This window comes from Sphaerulina musiva (assembly GCF_000320565.1).
Source record: "Sphaerulina musiva SO2202 unplaced genomic scaffold SEPMUscaffold_11, whole genome shotgun sequence".
In the NCBI taxonomy this organism is placed as follows: domain Eukaryota; kingdom Fungi; phylum Ascomycota; class Dothideomycetes; order Mycosphaerellales; family Mycosphaerellaceae; genus Sphaerulina; species Sphaerulina musiva.
In genome coordinates, this window is record NW_016017393.1 from 1,109,816 (window position 1) to 1,128,285 (window position 18,470).

Sequence of the window (18,470 nt, forward strand, 5' to 3'; positions counted from 1 at the left end):
TATGGGCTTTCGATTACAGGCGTGCTCTGCGGGCCTCGAGTGCTGCGATGGACCATATTGTCAATGAACTGCGCATGTAGTGGGCACTGGTGGTTAGACTGAGCGTGCATGTCGACTGACGATTGTCTCGGAGTGTCCACTGTTATGGTTTGCGTCTGTTCATTCTAGGCCGGAGCTGGGTCCGCTGACATCGGCATCGAATCCTCGACGCCTCAACCTTTACCTTGTGAATGATCAATCGATCAGAATAGCTTCTTAGTAAACGACTCTTCCTAGGATCAGGTAGTTTGTATTAGCCCAATATTTCTATTCCAACATATCCTATCTCATAATTTACCACCTTTCATCCAGACTATGACCTACTTCTTAGTCAGTAGTGTATGCACAATCCCAAATATGGAGCATTTTCAAAATATCGTTAAATCCAAAACATCGCCATCGAGGTCTCAAAACGGCATTTACGATATTCAAACCACGTCGAATTATTTCCATAATATTATTCCATCGACACAAAGACTTATTGGCGAACTGGAGTATATAATGGACGACCTCGTCGTCGACCGTAACCCTAAGCTAACCCTAAGACATTGGAATCAAGGCACCGAGACCCTTGGCTGCGCTGTGTCCGCACGGCATTCGGGACCATGCATATACGCCAGAAGTCATCGGAATAGAAAAGGAGAAGTATGCTAAACGGTCTAAAAATCTATACACTGGCTGCTTTTGCTGTCAAGTTGCTGTGCACTGTGGGCATCACCATTGTGCCGTCCCAAGCTGTACAGATGCAATCAGACAATGACTTCGTCATCCAAGTCCGGCAGTTCCGGTCCTCATAATCTGCTCTACAGGCACTGTTCGCCCTTCGTTTGCCTTGCCTAGACCCATACCACTCGACCACCCATACTTCCCCATGAGCTTCGCGCCGAAACTGGTATGGCTGATTGCAGGCGCCGACCCACCCACGATCTCTCCATTGCGCACAGTGACGGCATCCTTGTTAAAGCCACCACCCCTTCCTGGACCTTTGCTGATCTGCTTACTGAATTTCTTCGCCGCTCCACGGTTGGACAGGAAACCCCTCGAAGAAGCCGAGACGACCTTGACGAACACCTCTTCAGAATACTCTGCGGTTCTTGCAGTCTTCGACAGGACAGGGAAGCGGTTCTTACCCACTCCCTGAGATCGAGAGCTGAGATTGAGAGCATTGCAGATGTTGTGGAGCGCCGCGCGATCTTTCTTGTCCATGGGCGGGAAAGCTCGCTGCTCGAGATCTTCATCTTGCAAGAACTCTCGGAGCTCGTCGTGTACATCTCGCATGCTCATCCCCAGTGGGTACTTGGTGCCCAGATGAGCCCTGCCTTTTTTACCAGAGGAGCCAAGTAAGCCTTCGCGGCGAAGCTCCTCCCGTTCGAGCTTCTTCTGGGCCTTCTTCGATCGATCTTTGTTCCACTGCTCAGACAACACCTCCCTCAGCCCATCGTCGGATATGGCGTCCAGCTCTGGCGGAACTTTACCCTTACGACCCTTTTTGAGAGGTCGCAACGACGGCCGCTCGAAGTCCATGACATCGAAACCATTTTCACCATACTGTTCAACAGTATCCGCAAGCAGAGACGCATCGACAAAGTTGTTCTTCTTGTCACGCCCACGCCTCCGCATGCGGTTCCTGTTCGGTGCTTGACCGTATGCCAGATTTGTGAGATTGGACAAACCCCTGCGCGCGGCTTTTACATCACCAACACCATCGTCCGAACCGTACATTCCTCCGTCATCAATCATGAGCTCGTCTCCATGCATACCAAATTCTTGTTGCTTCGAAAGTAGCCGCGCAAGCTCCTCATCAGTCATTTGATCTCGCCGACGTTGTCTGATGTCTTCCTCATCTTCCCACATCTCTTGCTCATTGTACGCCAGCTCGGACTCCAGACCATCCGAAGACAATTCGTCCATGTCGGGGTTTATCGAAGACATTCCGTCGCTGTTACTATTATCATCGTCGACACTCTCCCATTCATCATTATGATCATCATTGCTCTCATCGTCGTCGTTGCCCTGCACATGCGTCAACAGCTCATCGTCCGGAATCACACGGCCATCAACCACGAGTGAAGGACGATTCAGCGTCGCCGTCGCCTTCAGACCGGCGAGAAACATCTCCTCGCTCGGGTCGCCAGCCTGGTCGTCCATCTGAGCTATCAGGTTCTCCATGTAGTCGTCGTATGCAGCTTCTTCGTTGGCTCCGTCATCGTCATCGGTTATGAGTGTCCGCAGCGAACGATTGTCCGCTTTCCTGCCACGCTTACCCCGGCGATCAGGTCTCGAAGCGCTCTTACTAGACTCCCCTTGTCTCCTAACGGCGTTTTCCTTTGCTTTCCCATTTTCGAAGTCCTCAGCCTGCACGCCACCATTTCTTTTCGCCATTTGCCCCTCTTTCTTCGACGCCTTCTTTTCGCGCAGCGCCGTTCTCCATTCAGATTGCAGTGATGCGATGTTATCGACTGCGCTTGTTACTGGCTTGCTTGACTGTGCCTCAGCGAACGTATCTTTCGATCGCTTCGCTGAAGTGCTGCCGTATGCTTCTCGTCCAGCTTGAGGAGGGTTGAGGTCCGGTCGTGGCTTGCTCTTTTGCTTTCTCCAATAGGGCGGACCTGTCGCGGGTTCCCACGGGGCGTCTGACTTCATGTCCAGGTCATACTTCGAAGGCATAGAGCCCCAACCCCAGGCCTCAACCTGCGAGTTCGTGCTTGTATTCGGCGCATGTGAAGATTTCGAAGGTACGGTGCCATTGTTTAGCTCTTTTTCAAGGTCGTCGAGTGGATGTGGGCTGGGGCGAGGCACTCGAGCAGTGGGTGTAGCAGTCAGTGTCTGTCGTGGGGGTGCCGAGAATGGATCGTCGATCACGGTGGCCTTGCTACGGCCTTTGAACACAACAGCCTCCTCACTAGACTCTGATCGTGCAGGCGATGGCTCGCGAACAGGTCGCTTCCCTCTCAACCTGGATGAGGTTGCGGTTGTCACTAGGCTCTCGTCACCAACAGTGTCGACCACGAACTGCAGCTCTGGCGCAGGTTCTTGCTGGGGCTCGTCATCAATAATGATTCTCGTATCTGTGCTGGTCGTAACGGTTTCTATGTCCATATCCATAACTTCAGACCTGTCAATGGCCATCTTTGCCACACCGTCTTCTGTGCTCTCAATGTCCGCCTCTAAGTGGATATTGGTTTGTATGGTGCTGTCGTCAATGTCGAAATCGTCGTCGTCATCGTTGTCGTCGTTTTCGCTGTCGTCGTTCTCGGGTGCTACTTTGCTACCTGTGGACGGTCCTTGAAGTTGCTGGTGTCGTTCCTCAACTGCTGATTGCGGCACACCGGCGCTGACAAAGGCAATGGCTTGATGCCGGAATTTGGCGTTGGAGCTCTGAGGGTTTGCAGAACCCGAGGGCTTCTTTGCGCCACTGAACCCTTTGAACTTGACGCGATTATCGTCGTCTGCCATGAATTAGCATGTGGACATGAGGAACGATGCAAATCTATGGCAACACCAACCCCAGTCGCTCTCGTCATATTGAGAGAAGTTGTGTCGGGGCGTGCTATGCCCGCCGCTCTTCGCTTTCTGCTTTTTGCCAGCTCGACCTTGAGCCTTTCCTTTCTTACCCATCTTTTCGAGCCCCGCTGGGGAATCGCTGTGGCGTGTGGCAATCGGCGGAGGGCGTCTGAGCTAGGCGATGTAGCTTGACCGCGCGTGAAGATGGTTGGAAGGAGTGCAGATGGAAGAATGTCGAGAGATGGAGCGCGCTCGATGTGTCTCTCTCATTGTGCTGTCATCTCGGTTGAGAAGGAGGAGGAGGAGATGGTGGTAGTGGTGGTGGTGGTGGTGGTGGTGGTTGTTTCTCATTAAGCTATTCATCGGTGATGACTGCATTTGCATGTGGATCTTGCTTGCACAAGCGCGGCGCACAGGCACAAGGCGGGAACATTGGTCGGATTGGTCCCTGACTGACTCCCTGTCCTGTCGCCTTTATCGGGGATCAGCCGCTTGCCTGAGCCTCGCATGACGGACGGATCTACCACCAGGCACGGCTGGCACGCACCATCCACCATCTTGTGACTCTGCACCAACCGACCTGCTTTGTGAATAGCTGCAGTGGTACTGTACTCCTACCTACAACGACTCTCCTCCCTCCCCGTCTCCTCCCTTTGTGTGCAGCAAGCAGTATATGAGCCCCGCTGTCTCATCAGTCACCAGTCACATGCTCCGCCTCCGATCTTAGCTCACGGAGCGCGTGAGCACGACTGCATACCTACCTAGACTCCCTGAGAGTGCCGCTCGCTGCCTCACGCTGCCTCTCCCTTCGCTCGACTGATCGACTCCACTGTAACAGCGGCCATGAACGAGTTCGCCCGCTTCTCCAAGCGGGCAGTCGACTACATCTTCGATCGGCCGGCCAGAAACGACGACACAGCGCCCATCTGGTGCTTGGGACGATCCTACAAGTCGGATTATCAACCCACACAGCTGGCGTCGTCTACCGGTGCTTTGCCCGGTACTTCGCCTTCAGCACACTCAGATGTATCTCATGCCGACAGTGCTGTTGTGACCAAGAGCAACGAGAAAACAGATGGGAAGAGTGTAGATAACGACGATGAGTTGGTCAAGAGCTTCGACCAAGTGCAGCTCAGCAAGTCTATGGACGAGGAAGACCTGGGTTGGCCTTCCGACTTCATAGATGACTTTGAGTCGCGTATATGGATCACGTATCGGGATGGCTTCCCTCCCATAGCCAAATCAACAGATCCCGCTGCTGGCTCCAAAATGTCATTCACCACTAAACTCCGCAGTCTGACGAACCAACAAGGCTTCACCTCTGATACTGGCTGGGGATGCATGATCAGGAGTGGGCAGTCTCTACTGGCGAACACAATCCTCTTGCACAGGCTGGGAAGAGATTGGCGCAAGGGCCAGAAGCAGGAGGAGCACAAGAATATCCTGTCGCTCTTTGCCGATACACCCGAGGCGCCCTTCTCGATCCATAAATTTGTAGAGCATGGTGCTCAGGCCTGCGGCACATATCCTGGCGAGTGGTTTGGACCGAATGCTACCGCCAGATGTTTACGGTGAGTCTTGGAGGGCGATTAAGTATGGCTATAGCTAACGTGCTACAGAGCGCTCACAGACAAGTACCATGGAGCTGGCTTGCGAGTATATGCACGACCAAACGACAGTGATGTGTATGCCGATGCACTGATCGAGACAGCGACCCAGAAAGACGCCGATGACAAGTTCCAGCCTACACTCATAGTTCTCGGCATCAGGTTGGGCATCGAAAAAGTCACGTCGGCATACCATGTAGCGCTGAAGGCGGCATTGGAGCTCCCACAAAGCGTTGGCATCGCGGGCGGACGACCGAGCAGCAGCCATTATTTTCTTGGGCACCAGGGCGATTCGTTCTTCTATCTCGACCCGCATACCACACGACATATGTTGTCGCCGCAGCCCTCAGCCGAAGACATTGAGACGTGCCATACTCGACGAATCCGAAAGCTCCCGCTGTCAGAGATGGATCCTTCGATGCTCCTTGGCTTCCTCGTTCGTTCTCAAGAAGAATTCGAGGAATGGCGGAAAGCGGTACTAGAAATGCCAGGCAAAGCCATCATCCACATTCACGAGACAGAGCCCAAGTACTCTACAGGCAATGAGCGAGCTGGCGCAATCGACGAAGTGGAAACGATGGACGAGACTCTAGACGAGGATGACGATGACGAAGGCGAGAAGATATGAATGCATCATGTGTCGGGGTTTATTGCATGGGAAATGATGGTAACGTGAAATGAGAGGATATTTGGCGCTCCGGTGGCTCTTCAGAACTGAGCATACTGAGCGTTTTTGCATGATAATGCGGATGGGCATGGCGCATACTGGAGATGCAGTTCTCGGCTTAGACTCAGCCATAGATACCCGAAGTAAATGATGCCTGCGGGTACCTCCTAGGCTGGGTAGCACAATCGCGTGAACGCGAAAATGACACGATGTCGTCTTGGCGGCGTATGACGATTGTCTCCTAGATTCTCTACTTCGTACAGACCTTACCTCCTACCTTACCTACCAATACGCAGTTTTCGAACGACATTCCTGAGCATGTCTAATCCACCCAACGCCTTTTGTGCGCATTTGTACGATGACTTCGGTGTCAGAGAGTCCTTCCGCACCTCTCCCATCAGACCGGAAGCGTGGAAGGTTGGAGATGAGCTGTCTTCAAGAAAAATGATGGCTATTGCGGCTGGCAAGCCTTGTACCTGAAAGAGCTAGGGGCACACCAATGAGAGAAAGAGAGGGAGAGAGAGTGGGAGAGGGGGAGAGGGGGAGCGAAAATTTTCTATGGATACTCCACAGCACGAAGGGGTGCACTTTTCCACGAGGTCTCGCACTGGCGCATAAACCTTTGCCAGAGACATGAACTCGCTATTGGCCTTCATGTTGTTCATATTGCCGTCAAAGCCCCATTGGCGTCTTGCACTTGTAGCAGCGTTTCGGAGCTGTATTGCATAAGCGAAAAGAGGTTTCGGACCTGCCCTGGCCGCCAATGAAGCCTCTGGTATGCGCCCTCATGGATGATCATTATTAGTTCATTATCATCGTGTCCATTCCATGGTCTACCATTTCGACTCCTTGGAGCTACCCCGCAAGTACCAGTCGATGCATTATCCGCATTAATCCTTGTCGTCGAACGCGTCAGTCATTTTCGGAATCTTCCGAAGCTCTATGGTGTTTGCATGCTGCATTGTTGGGTGCCTCCAGCAAACATCGTCCTGCCTTTACCAAGCAGAACTCAACATCACATCGATCAAGTCACATCAGCTGCTTGTCACTCTCACCGATACCATGACAGTCTCATACAAAGAGTGCGTTGAGTTGCATTTGAACACGAGCACTCACTGATCTGCTGTAGGATCGCGACTGCGAAACCATTCCGATTTCTCATAGGCGATGCCGCTGTCGAATTCTTCGTTCATCCCGCGATTGTCACCCAGCAGTCGAAGTCCTTGGAGACACTTATCCATGGCAAAATGAAAGAAGCTCGCGATGGATTCGCCTGTATCGAAGAAGTCGATGTGGATACCTTTGCTCGCTTTGTAGAGTACTGCTACACTGGAGACTATCCGGCTGCTGAGCATGTGGTCGTGCTAGACGCTTCTTCGATACAGCATGAAGACGGTAAAGTCGAGCATGAAGTTGGTGAAGTCGAGCATGAAGTTTGTGAAGTCGTCCAAAACTTCTGGGACCTAGACATAGAAAGTTCCCGCTGGAAGGCAAAACGTGGAAAAGGAGTCAAGAAGAATTTAATAATGGCACCACGCTCAATGCGTCGCCAGGAAATGTTGAAGGCGTTTAAGGAGCTATCCTGGAACACTCCAGCCCAAGAACCAAAACCACCCCAATATGGCGCCCGAGTCAACAGAGAAGCCTGTGAGGACTACACCGACGTCTTCCTCTCCCACGCTCGCTTGTATGTGTTTGCAGACACATACGATATCGAAAGACTCCGTGTGCTGTCACTGCAAAAGCTACACCAATCTCTCGTCAATTTCACGCTATTCGCGGAAAGAACTACAGATATTGCACTCCTGCTGCAGTATGCCTACCAACATACCCCAGAGCGTACATATACAATGGATGATCTTCGCGAGCTCCTGATGAGATATGTTTGTTGTCATCTCGAGCAGATCAAAAGCAATAGTGTCTTTCAGGAGACGCTCAAGGCTGAAAATAGTTCGTCTGTGGATCTCATCGAGATGTTGTTGCCAAGCCTAGACTGAAGGACGAGAAGGCGAGGTCGGTGTGGGAATCACTTGATTCGTAGGTAGTCTTGCTGCTTCAATCGAGAGAAATGAGGAAGCCAACGCAGCTACGAGGAGGACCTTGCAGGCATCGATAGGACATGGAAAAAATTTAATGTCTAGCCAAAACTGCTCGCGAATCTGTCCAGACTATCGAGCAGCTCTTGAATCGATATACAAATGAGTGTGAGTATAATCTGATAAACCGCATCACCCCATCATCTACTGCTTCTCTTCTCCCAGCATCTTCCAACCAACTAACCAATCAGTCACCAAAGATCAATCCTTCCGCTTCAACCCTTCTTAGCTCCTCCACTGTTACCGCCGTTTCCTCCATTGCTGCCTTTGCTAGCAGCAGTATTCGCGCTCCGGTCTGCTGCGGACTGCGCACGCGCAGCAAAGCCAGAGTCGTTTCCGGACTTGGCCTGGTTTGATTGTGTTAGTTGGAGAAGCTGAGATAATGAAGAAGGAGAAGAAGCTGAAGAAGATCAACGTAAGGTACATAGGTAACTTACATTTCCGCTTTGGATGCGCGAAGCATCTCCTTTGGTCATTTGGCCTGACATCTTCAGGAAAATAATTTCTCAATTGATGTTCGTGTTTGATGTTCTTGTTTGTGTTTTTCGCTGATGTTCTATCACTCTGAGTTGAGGAACCAAGTTTTTATATATGAACTCTGATGCTCTGCTATTTAAATATCATCCTACCTATCTTATCTTATCCTTCACACATACATATCCTGCTGCCGCTACCGTCCCCGTCAAATTGTATATAGTACATGTACATCGATTCGATCCACGTTGAGTTGAGGGTTGTACAGACAGGCCTGCTCTGATGAAAAAGATGGGTCCTCAAAGCTTGCCTTGTTATCGTTCTATATGAGATGTTGGATAACAACGAATTTTAAATGGGGTCTTGCAGCTCAACCACTAAGGTATCTATCTGGATGGTCGTAACGAGAAGTATGAGGAAAACAATGTGTGTCTGTTGGGGAGATGGTCTCGCTACTACGTGCAGTGACCAGTCCAGTACATACTTACATACATATATTGAAAATCTGGGAGAGAAGGTGAGGGTTATGTAGTTACCTTACTCAAATAGGTAATCCGGCTACGGGTTGAATAGTTGTGCAACAGATATATGTATCGAGTATCGACGAGGAAAAAGAGAAAAGGATGGACGAAAAGATGTAGAAGCTTCAGAAGCGTTGAATAAGTCTATCGCAAACAGATTACACGGCAGTCTTGCAGCCGCCTGTTTTTTTTCCTTTGATAACAGGCCCCAATATTCTGCTTGCAAATCTCACTCCACTACCTCCAACTTCCCAAATCCTTCTTCCAAACTCTTATTATTATGATCCACCTCATCATTCTTCCCCTCCTCCTCCTCTTCTTCTTCCCATCCCAACAAATTCTGTCGACTCGTCATCGGTTCCGCCCTCCACACCACTCCCGGCAACTCCTCAATCCGTCTCCTCACATGCGCATCCATATCCCGCAGGACACTCGCCAATTTCCGTCTCGAAGCGAAATCATATTCCTTCAAATCCGGCACCGTCCATTGATCGTACAATCGGCCATGAGTGGGGAGGAGTGTGAAACCGCCGTGATAGTGCAGGAAGAGATGACAGAGATAGCAGAGATATTTGCTCGTGCCGATTGTTCTCGGCGGAATCTTCCTTATCCCTTCGCCGCTGCTTGTTGGGAGATGAGTTTGAGCTTGTAGAGCAATCTCGACGACGAGTTGGACTTCTGCGTGAACGTGACATTTGCCGGCCCAGCTCTCGTATGTGATGTCTGTGGGTACGCTGGCATATGGAGGCACGTATTCGAAGTGGATACGATGAAATACTGCAGAGTATTGGGATGCAGCGGCTACCAGATCTTGAGCTATTCTCCAGTATGCCCCGATTTTCTCGAGTTGACGCAAAGTCTTGAGTGCGGCCCCGATTTGCGGAGTTGAGCTGGATTGCTCGAGCTTGAGGGCATAAGCGCTCATTTCAGGTAATCTGCAAGATCTGTAGGTCGCTTGTACTAGCTGCTGTAAAGCATTCGAGGTCTCTGTATCGGTGGTCTCGAAGTCTTCATAGATTTTGGCTAGCTCTGTGAGTTGCGCTACCGTCGACTCCCTCACTCTCCGCTCCGACTTCTTGGGATAGATGTGTTGAACCCGATGAATCACATTAGCAAAGTCCTGCCAGAGTGACTTCTTATGCGTTCGATCCAGATACGTCGGTTTCGTCCATTTCTTCGATCGCAAACGGCCCAAGATCTTTTGTGTATGCTGCTGAATGATGATGTTGAATATGACCGGGACGGATGTACTGTGTTGGCGATCTTCATCCGTGCTTGTGCTTCGGGCAACGACCTGTAGCACTTCAGCAATATCGCCCAACATGTTCTTGACAGCGTCATCCACGATGTCCATGCCGGCGATTTTGGCATTCAGAAAGCGTTCGCACTCGTTACCACTTGCGAGGCTGATATGCTGCTCGAGACATACTGCTGCAACGCTTTGGGCTCCTTCTGATACGGCCGCGATGTAAGCGAGATCGTCTGCCACTTGCTTCTCAACCACAAGTGGCAGGGTCTCACTGCTCGTTGCAGTCTTATAGGTGCCTTTCACCCTTTCAGTCATCACGTCAATGGGCACAGCATTGGTTCGCTTCTCCAGAGCGACGAGATGCTGTCGAAAATCATCCTCGGAAACTATTGACCAAATCGTATCTGACGGGTTCGCCGTCTGCACTGGTCGCAGGCCATGAGCATTAGAAGGGTCAAGCATCGCCTGGTGTCACGGGCATCTGTCTGTAGGCCGGCCACTCAGTGTGATTCAGCTGTGCAGACACGATGATGATGTTGCGAAGGAGTTCCGAAAGGAAAATCGAAGGTGGAGTCATGTCAGAGCTAGAACTAGGAGATAGCGACGTCAAATTTTGATGGAAGCATTTGATTGAGGTCTTGGCGCATATGCTCAGAGATCACCTCCCATGAAAACAGCAAGCAGGCCGTCGTCTCTGCGCCGGTATATCACTCTGGAATAGAATAGAGCACTGATCCCAGCAACAAAGTCTCAGACAAAACTAAACCTTCCATCCTTGCTCCTAATCGGAATACCAAGCAGACTTCCCTTTCTCTCCTTCTCAGCCGGTCGAACAGTCCTCTCACTAGCAGCTTCACTTCTTCCACTTCTGCTGTGTCTTCCACTACTCGAGTGCTTACTAGAGTGATGGTGACTTCTTCGATGCCTTCTTGGCCTACTCAGATCCACACACGATATGCTGTCCTCTGGAAGCACAGTCTTGACATCCCCCAATCCATCAGAATCCTCAGCTTCGAAATTTTCCCAGCTCTGGAGCACGGAGTCGCGCTCGTGAATGTATGGCTTTGCTGGGACTGGTGGAGGGGATTTGCTTCTTCGACTTTTCGAAGGCTTGACTTCCACGTCAGGATCCTCTCTGCTCGAAGAAGCGGCTGAAGGAGGTAGGGAGATGGCCGCAGGATGGTAGCACGAGCTACCAGCTCTGCTTGCGTGAGATGGAGCGTGATTACCAATGGGTGGTGGCGGGAATGGGATGGAATCGGAAGCTCGGCGAGAGGGTCGAATAGTGCTTGCCGACGATCTTGTGCCGGCTTCACTGCCTCGATCTCGGTGCGAACGGGAGGAGTGCACGCTGATGCCACTATCATGACGCTTGAGCCTCTCTGCATCCTCCACACTGGCGCGAGAACGATGAGAGACTGAAGATTTGTGGTCATCCTTGTCGCTACCATGGCGGCTGCTGTGCTTCGAGACTGAAGATTTGTGGTCATCTCTATCGCTACCATGGCGACTGCTGTGCTTCGAGACCGTACTTTTCGGCGCTTCCAGGTAATAGTCTGGTCGGTCGACCTCATCGTCTATTGGCAACGTGCTTGCTCGCTTGATGCGGCTACCGGCATTAGACTTGGCCGGAATATATTCTGGAAGGTACTCTGTCGAACCATCGACAGTATGACTTCGTGTGGGATGCGGTCGGAGGTGTGTATAGCGAGGGAGGTTTTCGTAAATTTCACCATCGTCGTTGTGGCCAGTTTCCTGGATCATGCGCATCGCCTGAGTTGAGCGCGGGACCGGGCGACTGTATGCAGATTCTGTGGTGCTGTAATTGTGGTGAAGCCTTCGACTATCTTTGAACTCAGACTTGGGTGCCTGTGATAGAGCTGGAAGTGATGGTGGCATCGTCTCTGCTCGAGGTGGTGGCGGTGTTGGTTGGCTTTCGTGCATCGGGGGCATTGATCGGGGTGTTGATCGTGATGACATGAAGGCGAGATGGTCAGCCTCCTCTTTTGCATTCTTTGCCTCTTCACGGGTCAGGGCGAACATGAGCGCAGCACCTGCTGCAGCACCCAGTGCAGTCCCAAGGATTGCTTTCGATGAGAAGCCCGAACTTGAAGGCGTCGTAGTACCACCTGATACGCCCTGCGGTGGCGCTCCAGACTTGACGGATTGCGACGTCGACTTGGCAAGGCTCATTGCAGTTTGCAGTCGAGACTTTGCGGTAGATGCTTTGGAGCCCATTGATTTTGCGACGGAATGTGCATCCTCTTCGACATCTTCGTCCTCAACGCCCTCTCGCCATTTTTGGACGTGATCATTCTCAGCCGGCGCTGCCTCACCACAGCCAGCTCCTGCAGTATGTGGCTGGCGGAAAATGAACTCTATCGTATTGCCGTCATGGTCTTCGACCGCAGCATTGAAACAAGTGCAATCCTCATTACGATAGTTTGGAGCGCCGCTCGGACGACCACCAGCATGTAATGCTGCACTATAGCAGTCTCGCACCACGTTTCTGTTCTCGGCTAAGAATGCAATGTGGTTTGGAGAAGGTCGTGTGCTGTTCCTCATCAGCTGTGTCGTCTCTCGAGGTGTGACCAACTCACTTAATGTGCGCCTGTGTGATGAAGAAGTCTGCAGAATCGACGCCTAGGCCTATGGAGTTTCCCTGGTGTCCAATGAAGCGATAGCCAAGAGGTTGAAGAGCAGCCAGATAGAACGAAGTTGCGCTTGGAATGTGAGTTACTGTAAGGCCCAGATGTGATACAGGCATGGTATACACGTAGGAGTGCAGAAGTTAGGGTAAGAATGGCGGTGAATGTACAAGATTAATGCTGAACGACAGTAGAGAACCAGAAGGAGATAGCACCTAGGTGCGATACAGATGCAATGGGTAGGTAGTTCGTAGGTGTAAAGAATACTGGCGGAGAAGGATGTCGATGCTGCGGGGCGAAGACAGCGGTTCCTCGTTAAGAGTGAAGAACTGGTTGAAGTAGAAGAATACGAAGGTACAGAAGCTGGTAAGACGTGAACGAAGCAGGAAATGGTCAGAAGATGCCCAACAATGAGACATGCCCCGGAAAAGCTAGCAAGAGGCCCCCATACAAGACTTGCCGTGGCTCGTGAGACAGACCTCCCAGTGTTATTCGCTGCCCTGCTGGTCGGTGTAGGCTTCATTGGCGGGTCTAATGTGCTCACTGGGCGGCCACATCGGCACGAGTCGGTCACGCAGTCGCGAACCGAATCAGTTCGGACCACGCAACAACTTGCAAGTGCAGTTGAAGGTCGAAAGCATACCTGACCTACCTCTAGGCAATTGGTTGCAACGTCCGTGGTTCCACTGGGAAGAGAGCTCGGGCGTTGGGAGGACAATTCGCAGCTCGTGGTAGGCTTGGACGGGGGAAGTATTTGCTTCCTAGTGCGGTGAGCCATATCAGCCTACTGGCCAGGAGAGAAATAGATCTCGGTACAGGCGCCCATCAGAAGCTGCCACGTCCTCGTTGCTTGGAGCTTGATGGCGGAAGCATCGCGAGTGGTCGGCACGGCCCATTGTATGCATAACCGCTGCTCGATCCCAGTCGCCGTGGTTGAAGTTCACTTTCTGCGTTTGCAGAACACCCATGATATACCCCAGTGCTATACTGAACACCGGGCCTTGGCTTGCGGCACTTCAGACCTGGCCTGTGGTGGTCCTGGTGGAAAGTCTGAGCCTCTGATTGCGTATTCTGTGATGCTGGCTGCCTCCCACGACGTTTGAATCAGGAATGGGGAGCGAGGAAGCAAACGGAAGCGTTGCCCGCTTCAAGACTAACGCCAAGCACCATCCCACCTCACCTCGCGAAACAGCCGGAAGGACTTGCCGAGAGCACACACATGCGGTGAGAGAAGAGCGGAGCCACCCCGCCATCATCATCATCATCATTTCAAGACTCGAAAGAATTGGAAGAGGCTGGACGCCGTGCCATAGCGTGCACGCGCAGATATGAGCTGACAGCGAACGGACATGAAGGATCAATCCTGCTATCATCCATCCTGTTATTATGGTCTGCAGCGCTTGTCATCCTCGCGTAAGCTTGGAGTGAGTGGGCACGCATGCGAGATTGCGGCTTCTCATGGCTTCTTCCTACCTGGGTAGGTACATATTGGTATGCGTCAAATCAATTGTAATAACGACGTCGTCGCTGGTTCGAGGAGGTAGACCGACGCGCGAGACTGGTTCTCTGGTTGCATAGCACATGTTCATCGCTTAGCAGCATATACACATACAACGTTGCTACCGGCATTGCCAGCGGCTGGATGCGTGGCAACCTGCAGTCACTGCCTGGATCATTCGATTCGAATCTACGTAGATACAGGAAGGTGACAGCTGCAGAGCCTCCGCATCTCGTCACAACTACGAGCAGCTCCTGTACAGTGGTGGACGAAACGATGGCAGTCAGGCGTACAACCTCTATAATAAGGTCATCTTTGCCACTCACGCTGATGTCTACTCTTCGGGTATCACTGCATTGTTATTCAACGTTGGGCAAAGAGCATGGTCCACCACACCACCGCGGACAGGTCTGCTGCCGTGTTGTCGTCGTCTGTATTCATCCATGCGCATCCACGCTGGCAAATAGCTCTGCAATATCAATCCCACATTGCCTGATGAATGCTGACGTTTCTTCTTTGGACATCCCTCGAAGTTGCCCCTTCTGCAGCTGCACAAGTACCGGCTCAGGAATGCACTCTGCCAGGCTCTTCAGAAAACAAACAATTTCCTTGTCAGTCTTGGCCAATGGATGTCTTTCCGAGACAGCAGCCAAATGGGAAACAAGATCTTTCCAATACTGATCTTCGGCTGATAGTATGGTCTCCAAAGCGCGAGTTCTGATGTCCTTCCATAGCTCTGCATCTTCACCGTCCATGTCTAAGCAGAAAGGGTTTTCGTCTCGCCTCCTGTCATGTATTTTTGGCGCTTCGCCCGTCATCTCCTCACCCTCCTCTTGAACATCCTCAGGTCGCTTGGGTCCCCACGCAAAAGCTTCGTCAATCGCGTCCGAGCCACTGGCGCCCCAAATGAGATATTGCTCAAGACAAGCTTGCAACATCCAAGCAGCTGCTAGGCGCATCCAAGTGTCGGTGGGCGGACACGAGAACATAGTGTAACAGGCGCCAGAGATGCGCATGAAAAGAGGGAGGAGGTCGAGAAGACTAACGCACTCGCTGGTGCCGTAGAATGCGTCTTCGTAGACATGATCTTCCGGTGGAATATCGATACTTCTCAGCACGTGTGCGCGATTTTCTTCCAATTCTTCTGCTGTAACAGGAAGGGCGCTATCAAATGGTTTGGTGTTAGCATCCACTGTCGGAAGACGTGAGGCATCGCCAATCCATGTTCGTGCTCGTGTTTGATTGCTGTCGCGTAGAGACTGCAGGGAGGACTTCGCCGGTGTGGCAGGGCATCGTACGTAGCGTTGCGTGACGAGCGTCACAAGCTGCAAGAGTAGTTGTCGAAAGTGCAACTCCTGATCTGGTCGGTATGCTGGGTAACGACCTTGGAAGAGGCGCAAGAACTGATCAGCCTGAGCAAGACATATGCTCACGTTGTTTCTATCGAGACAAGCACTAATGGCCTGGTAGAGAAGATAGTCCAGTATCATGTGGTCGACTTCCAGCGCTGTTTCAATGTCGTCCATTTCTCGAGACGCGAAAGCGGCATAATCGCGACCAGAAAGCTTGACGCGTTTCTTGGGACGTTCCCCAACGATCTCCTCATTTGTCTCCCGCTTGTCTTCGGCCTGCCGCTGCTCTTGATGATCCTCCATGGCCACGCCGTTCGCATGTCCGCCGTCAGACATGCCGTTCGATGCACCCAGAAGAATCATTTTCCCTACGCGCGACCGCTCGCTTGGTTGGCTGCAAAGATGTAATCAGAGTTGGAGGAGAATTTTGCTATGGTCCTGCCTCATAGACAGACGCACGCGTCAAAAGCTGGTCCGGTTGCTGGGACTCCCAATTTGCGAGCATTGGCCTCAGCGACGACGCGTCCCGCAAGGTGGCCTTCGTCGTGTCGCGACTGTTCGTGGGTTGCAAGTCGTATTCATGGTAGCACGGGAACCAGACTAGAGTGCCAGTGCGTCGAGTGACATTGTTTGCTAGGAGGTACTGCAAGACTACATTACTGTGGGGAGTGTTGTTGCTTGGGTCACGAGGTGAGGCCCAACGTATTGAGCGCGAGGTGCTTAAACTTTCATCCAGCTTAGCCCTCCTTCTGTACCAACCTGTCCCAACTCAACTTCTCAGGACTCTCTTGTACCACCAAAACACCTCGATGTTTATCAAGGCGCCCCTGAACTTGGTGCTACAGGCTGAATTCAATTGAACTTATATTGTTCTGAAAGTTTCGGTCGTATAAATCAATCTAGCATCACTTCCCTATGGCAGAGCTACACTCTCCTTCCTACCTACATAGGCTACGTTCACTCACCTGGCATCCCGGCCTTCAGGTTATCATACTTTGACTCGGGGTATTCGAGGACATTGGCCGTATTCTCCATGTGCTTGCCTTGGAATCCACCTAATCCTTGCACTACCACATTGATCAAGCTTTCGCCCTGCGATGCGGGAACGTCACCGCTTGTTTCCCACCACATCCCTCCGCCCAGTCCAGTGTTTTTGATGTATTGTACCTTCTGAGCTGCGACTTGAGGCGTGTCATAAGAAACCATTGTTCGAGTTGCGGGATTGTAGGACCAAGATGCTATAGCTTGGGGATCGTGGTGAACCTGTGCACCTGGAGGTGGAAGAACCTGGACGTGCTGATGTTAGTGCATGCTTCTTGCTGTCATAAGTGTCAAACTCTTCTTGGTGAGGAGCGTCAAATGCGAGGCTCAGATTAGATCAAGTTATTTTGGATTTTTGAAGTCCCGCCCATTGCCTCCATTTGTTGCCTCACAGAGACGAGGTGCAAAACCACCGCAGCTGGGGGGCTTTGGGGTTATGTCACTCCGCTCCGACGAGATGGTGGGCTTGGTGTTTGCTCTTTATCATCATGGTAGTGTCATCATCGGCATGAAGCATATCACGCTTACCTTGTAGTCCCATACGCCATTCTCCCAGCTGCCTTCTCCAACGCCATTGAATGCGCATCCAGGTCCGTTCGTGTTCTGGAACGCACGTCCGTACAATGGCATGCCTAGGACGATTTTATGTGGTGGCACACCTGCATTCGTATACCAGCGTATAGCGTTATCTGTGCTGAAGGGTGTGCATTGTGGATTCTGCTGCGAGGGGAAGACGTTGGCTTGATGTCCAGCAGTCGGGTCCCAGGAGCCGGCGAAGTCGTAAGCCATCATGTTCCAAAAGTCGAGATACTTGTCCATCTCGCGGATTTTCAGCCATCGGCTATTAGACTCGCCTGCAGGCGATGCAATAGTTAGCAGGAAATGCGGTCGATTTGGTAGTGTGGCAGAGTAGCGCTCGAGTTCTTCGCGTGTTGCTTTCAGCAATTCCACGAAATCTGCCGCTTCGCCGTCGTTCTTTGGGTACTCCCAGTCCACGTCTAACCCGTCCAGACCGAGGTCTTTGAGCAGTTTGACCGAGCTCTGGGCAAATGTGCGACGTCCAGATTCAGTGGACGCAGGTTGTGCGAAGTTGCTCGAGTATGTCCAGCCTCCAATGCTGAGTAGTACTTTGAGATTGCGATTGCGTTTCTTGAGGAGATACAACTGCTTAATGCAGCCGTAGACATTCGTCCCAGTGTCATTCCAGCTGTCAGTAGGATAATGTTTGTCCGTGTCCGCCTGCGAGTATCAGTATGGACCTGTTGCAAATGCTGCTGTTCAACACCCACCCATGAATCAGTCAGGTAGACCTCCCCAGTTTCCGGTCTGATGTTGGCAAATGCGTACAGAACATGGGTGAGCTTCTCCGCTGGGATGTCCTGAGGCTGATGATTCCTGCCATAGATTGCCCAATTGACGAAGTAAGCCACACTGCGATATCCTGGGTGCTGTGCCATGGCGTCTCTAGTCTCGAGAGTGTCCTGTGTCTATCGTCAATGTCAATGTAAAGGGTAGGTAAGAAGTGCAAGAAGTGAAGCTGGAGCCACGGTGGCTGATGCCTGAAGATCAGCGGCAAGTGCACAAATCAAGGCAGTGCTAGGAGGTAAGTGGATGACGCTGGCGCGTCGGCAGCCAAGCAGAGTCTTTTTGGTGGCGCAAGATATACAGCATCGTTGAAGCTGAGGTTTCGGTGCAATATGTAAAGATGCTCGTGCAATGTGAGTTGGCGAAAATGGTGTTGCCTGGAGGGAGTCGTACTGCTTTGTCCGCCGAT

General features: G+C 51.7%; 9 protein-coding genes across 9 annotated transcripts; 3 read left to right on the plus strand and 6 right to left on the minus strand.

Moving 5' to 3' along the window:
* Positions 1-693: 693 nt before the first annotated feature.
* SEPMUDRAFT_151890 (uncharacterized protein) lies at positions 694-3,849 on the minus strand. The gene is made up of 2 exons (XM_016907106.1): positions 3,546-3,849; positions 694-3,488 (listed from the first exon to the last, which is right to left on the minus strand). The coding sequence occupies exons 1-2, from the start codon at positions 3,655-3,657 to the stop codon at positions 805-807; spliced, it is 2,796 nt and encodes a 931-aa protein (XP_016757157.1). The 5' UTR covers positions 3,658-3,849; the 3' UTR covers positions 694-804.
* Positions 3,850-4,199: 350 nt separating this feature from the next.
* Positions 4,200-6,098, plus strand: SEPMUDRAFT_93452 (putative cysteine protease atg4). Its single transcript, XM_016910616.1, has 2 exons — positions 4,200-5,114; positions 5,163-6,098. The coding sequence occupies exons 1-2, from the start codon at positions 4,387-4,389 to the stop codon at positions 5,776-5,778; spliced, it is 1,344 nt and encodes a 447-aa protein (XP_016757158.1). The 5' UTR covers positions 4,200-4,386; the 3' UTR covers positions 5,779-6,098.
* Positions 6,099-6,131: 33 nt separating this feature from the next.
* SEPMUDRAFT_151892 (uncharacterized protein) lies at positions 6,132-6,613 on the plus strand. Its single transcript, XM_016907107.1, has one exon. The coding sequence runs from the start codon at positions 6,136-6,138 to the stop codon at positions 6,295-6,297; it is 162 nt and encodes a 53-aa protein (XP_016757159.1). The 5' UTR covers positions 6,132-6,135; the 3' UTR covers positions 6,298-6,613.
* Positions 6,614-6,879: 266 nt separating this feature from the next.
* SEPMUDRAFT_166646 (uncharacterized protein) lies at positions 6,880-7,968 on the plus strand (the record flags this gene model as incomplete). Its single annotated transcript, XM_016908247.1, has 2 exons — positions 6,880-6,899; positions 6,947-7,968. 2 exons carry the CDS (start codon positions 6,880-6,882, stop codon positions 7,812-7,814), a joined length of 888 nt encoding a protein of 295 aa, XP_016757160.1. The 3' UTR covers positions 7,815-7,968.
* Positions 7,969-8,128: 160 nt separating this feature from the next.
* On the minus strand, positions 8,129-8,401 carry SEPMUDRAFT_120926 (uncharacterized protein; the record flags this gene model as incomplete). Its single annotated transcript, XM_016901646.1, has 2 exons — positions 8,129-8,260; positions 8,351-8,401. The coding sequence occupies 2 exons, from the start codon at positions 8,399-8,401 to the stop codon at positions 8,129-8,131; spliced, it is 183 nt and encodes a 60-aa protein (XP_016757161.1).
* An 838-nt stretch (positions 8,402-9,239) lies between these two features.
* On the minus strand, positions 9,240-10,589 carry SEPMUDRAFT_13287 (uncharacterized protein; the record flags this gene model as incomplete). The annotated part of the gene is made up of 1 exon (XM_016902519.1): positions 9,240-10,589. A coding segment is annotated over one exon (1,350 nt), but the record flags the coding sequence as incomplete, so codon positions are not given.
* A 173-nt stretch (positions 10,590-10,762) lies between these two features.
* SEPMUDRAFT_151893 (uncharacterized protein) lies at positions 10,763-13,171 on the minus strand. The gene is made up of 2 exons (XM_016907108.1): positions 12,758-13,171; positions 10,763-12,711 (listed from the first exon to the last, which is right to left on the minus strand). Exons 1-2 carry the CDS (start codon positions 12,922-12,924, stop codon positions 10,908-10,910), a joined length of 1,971 nt encoding a protein of 656 aa, XP_016757163.1. The 5' UTR covers positions 12,925-13,171; the 3' UTR covers positions 10,763-10,907.
* Positions 13,172-14,531: 1,360 nt separating this feature from the next.
* Positions 14,532-16,277, minus strand: SEPMUDRAFT_151894 (uncharacterized protein). Its single transcript, XM_016907109.1, has one exon. The coding sequence runs from the start codon at positions 16,016-16,018 to the stop codon at positions 14,741-14,743; it is 1,278 nt and encodes a 425-aa protein (XP_016757164.1). The 5' UTR covers positions 16,019-16,277; the 3' UTR covers positions 14,532-14,740.
* A 252-nt stretch (positions 16,278-16,529) lies between these two features.
* Positions 16,530-18,404, minus strand: SEPMUDRAFT_151895 (glycoside hydrolase family 18 protein). The gene is made up of 3 exons (XM_016907110.1): positions 17,986-18,404; positions 17,225-17,935; positions 16,530-16,942 (listed from the first exon to the last, which is right to left on the minus strand). The coding sequence occupies exons 1-3, from the start codon at positions 18,151-18,153 to the stop codon at positions 16,613-16,615; spliced, it is 1,209 nt and encodes a 402-aa protein (XP_016757165.1). The 5' UTR covers positions 18,154-18,404; the 3' UTR covers positions 16,530-16,612.
* Positions 18,405-18,470: the final 66 nt, after the last annotated feature.

Excerpts from the sequence above, each read along its gene's own strand:
- SEPMUDRAFT_151890 (XM_016907106.1), bottom strand. The coding sequence starts at position 3,657 with ATGGGTAAGAAAGGAAAGGCTCAAGGTCGAGCTGGCAAAAAGCAGAAA. Across the intron at positions 3,489-3,545 it reads ATATGACGAGAGCGACTGGG|ACGACGATAATCGCGTCAAG; the intron begins GTTGGTGTTGCC and ends AATTCATGGCAG.
- SEPMUDRAFT_93452 (XM_016910616.1), top strand. The coding sequence starts at position 4,387 with ATGAACGAGTTCGCCCGCTTCTCCAAGCGGGCAGTCGACTACATCTTC. Across the intron at positions 5,115-5,162 it reads GCTACCGCCAGATGTTTACG|AGCGCTCACAGACAAGTACC; the intron begins GTGAGTCTTGGA and ends AACGTGCTACAG.
- SEPMUDRAFT_151892 (XM_016907107.1), top strand. The coding sequence starts at position 6,136 with ATGTCTAATCCACCCAACGCCTTTTGTGCGCATTTGTACGATGACTTC.
- SEPMUDRAFT_151893 (XM_016907108.1), bottom strand. The coding sequence starts at position 12,924 with ATGCCTGTATCACATCTGGGCCTTACAGTAACTCACATTCCAAGCGCA. Across the intron at positions 12,712-12,757 it reads ATCACACAGGCGCACATTAA|CACACGACCTTCTCCAAACC; the intron begins GTGAGTTGGTCA and ends GATGAGGAACAG.
- SEPMUDRAFT_151894 (XM_016907109.1), bottom strand. The coding sequence starts at position 16,018 with ATGATTCTTCTGGGTGCATCGAACGGCATGTCTGACGGCGGACATGCG.
- SEPMUDRAFT_151895 (XM_016907110.1), bottom strand. The coding sequence starts at position 18,153 with ATGGCACAGCACCCAGGATATCGCAGTGTGGCTTACTTCGTCAATTGG. Across the intron at positions 17,936-17,985 it reads TCTACCTGACTGATTCATGG|GCGGACACGGACAAACATTA; the intron begins GTGGGTGTTGAA and ends TGATACTCGCAG. Across the intron at positions 16,943-17,224 it reads ATGGCGTATGGGACTACAAG|GTTCTTCCACCTCCAGGTGC; the intron begins GTAAGCGTGATA and ends CAGCACGTCCAG.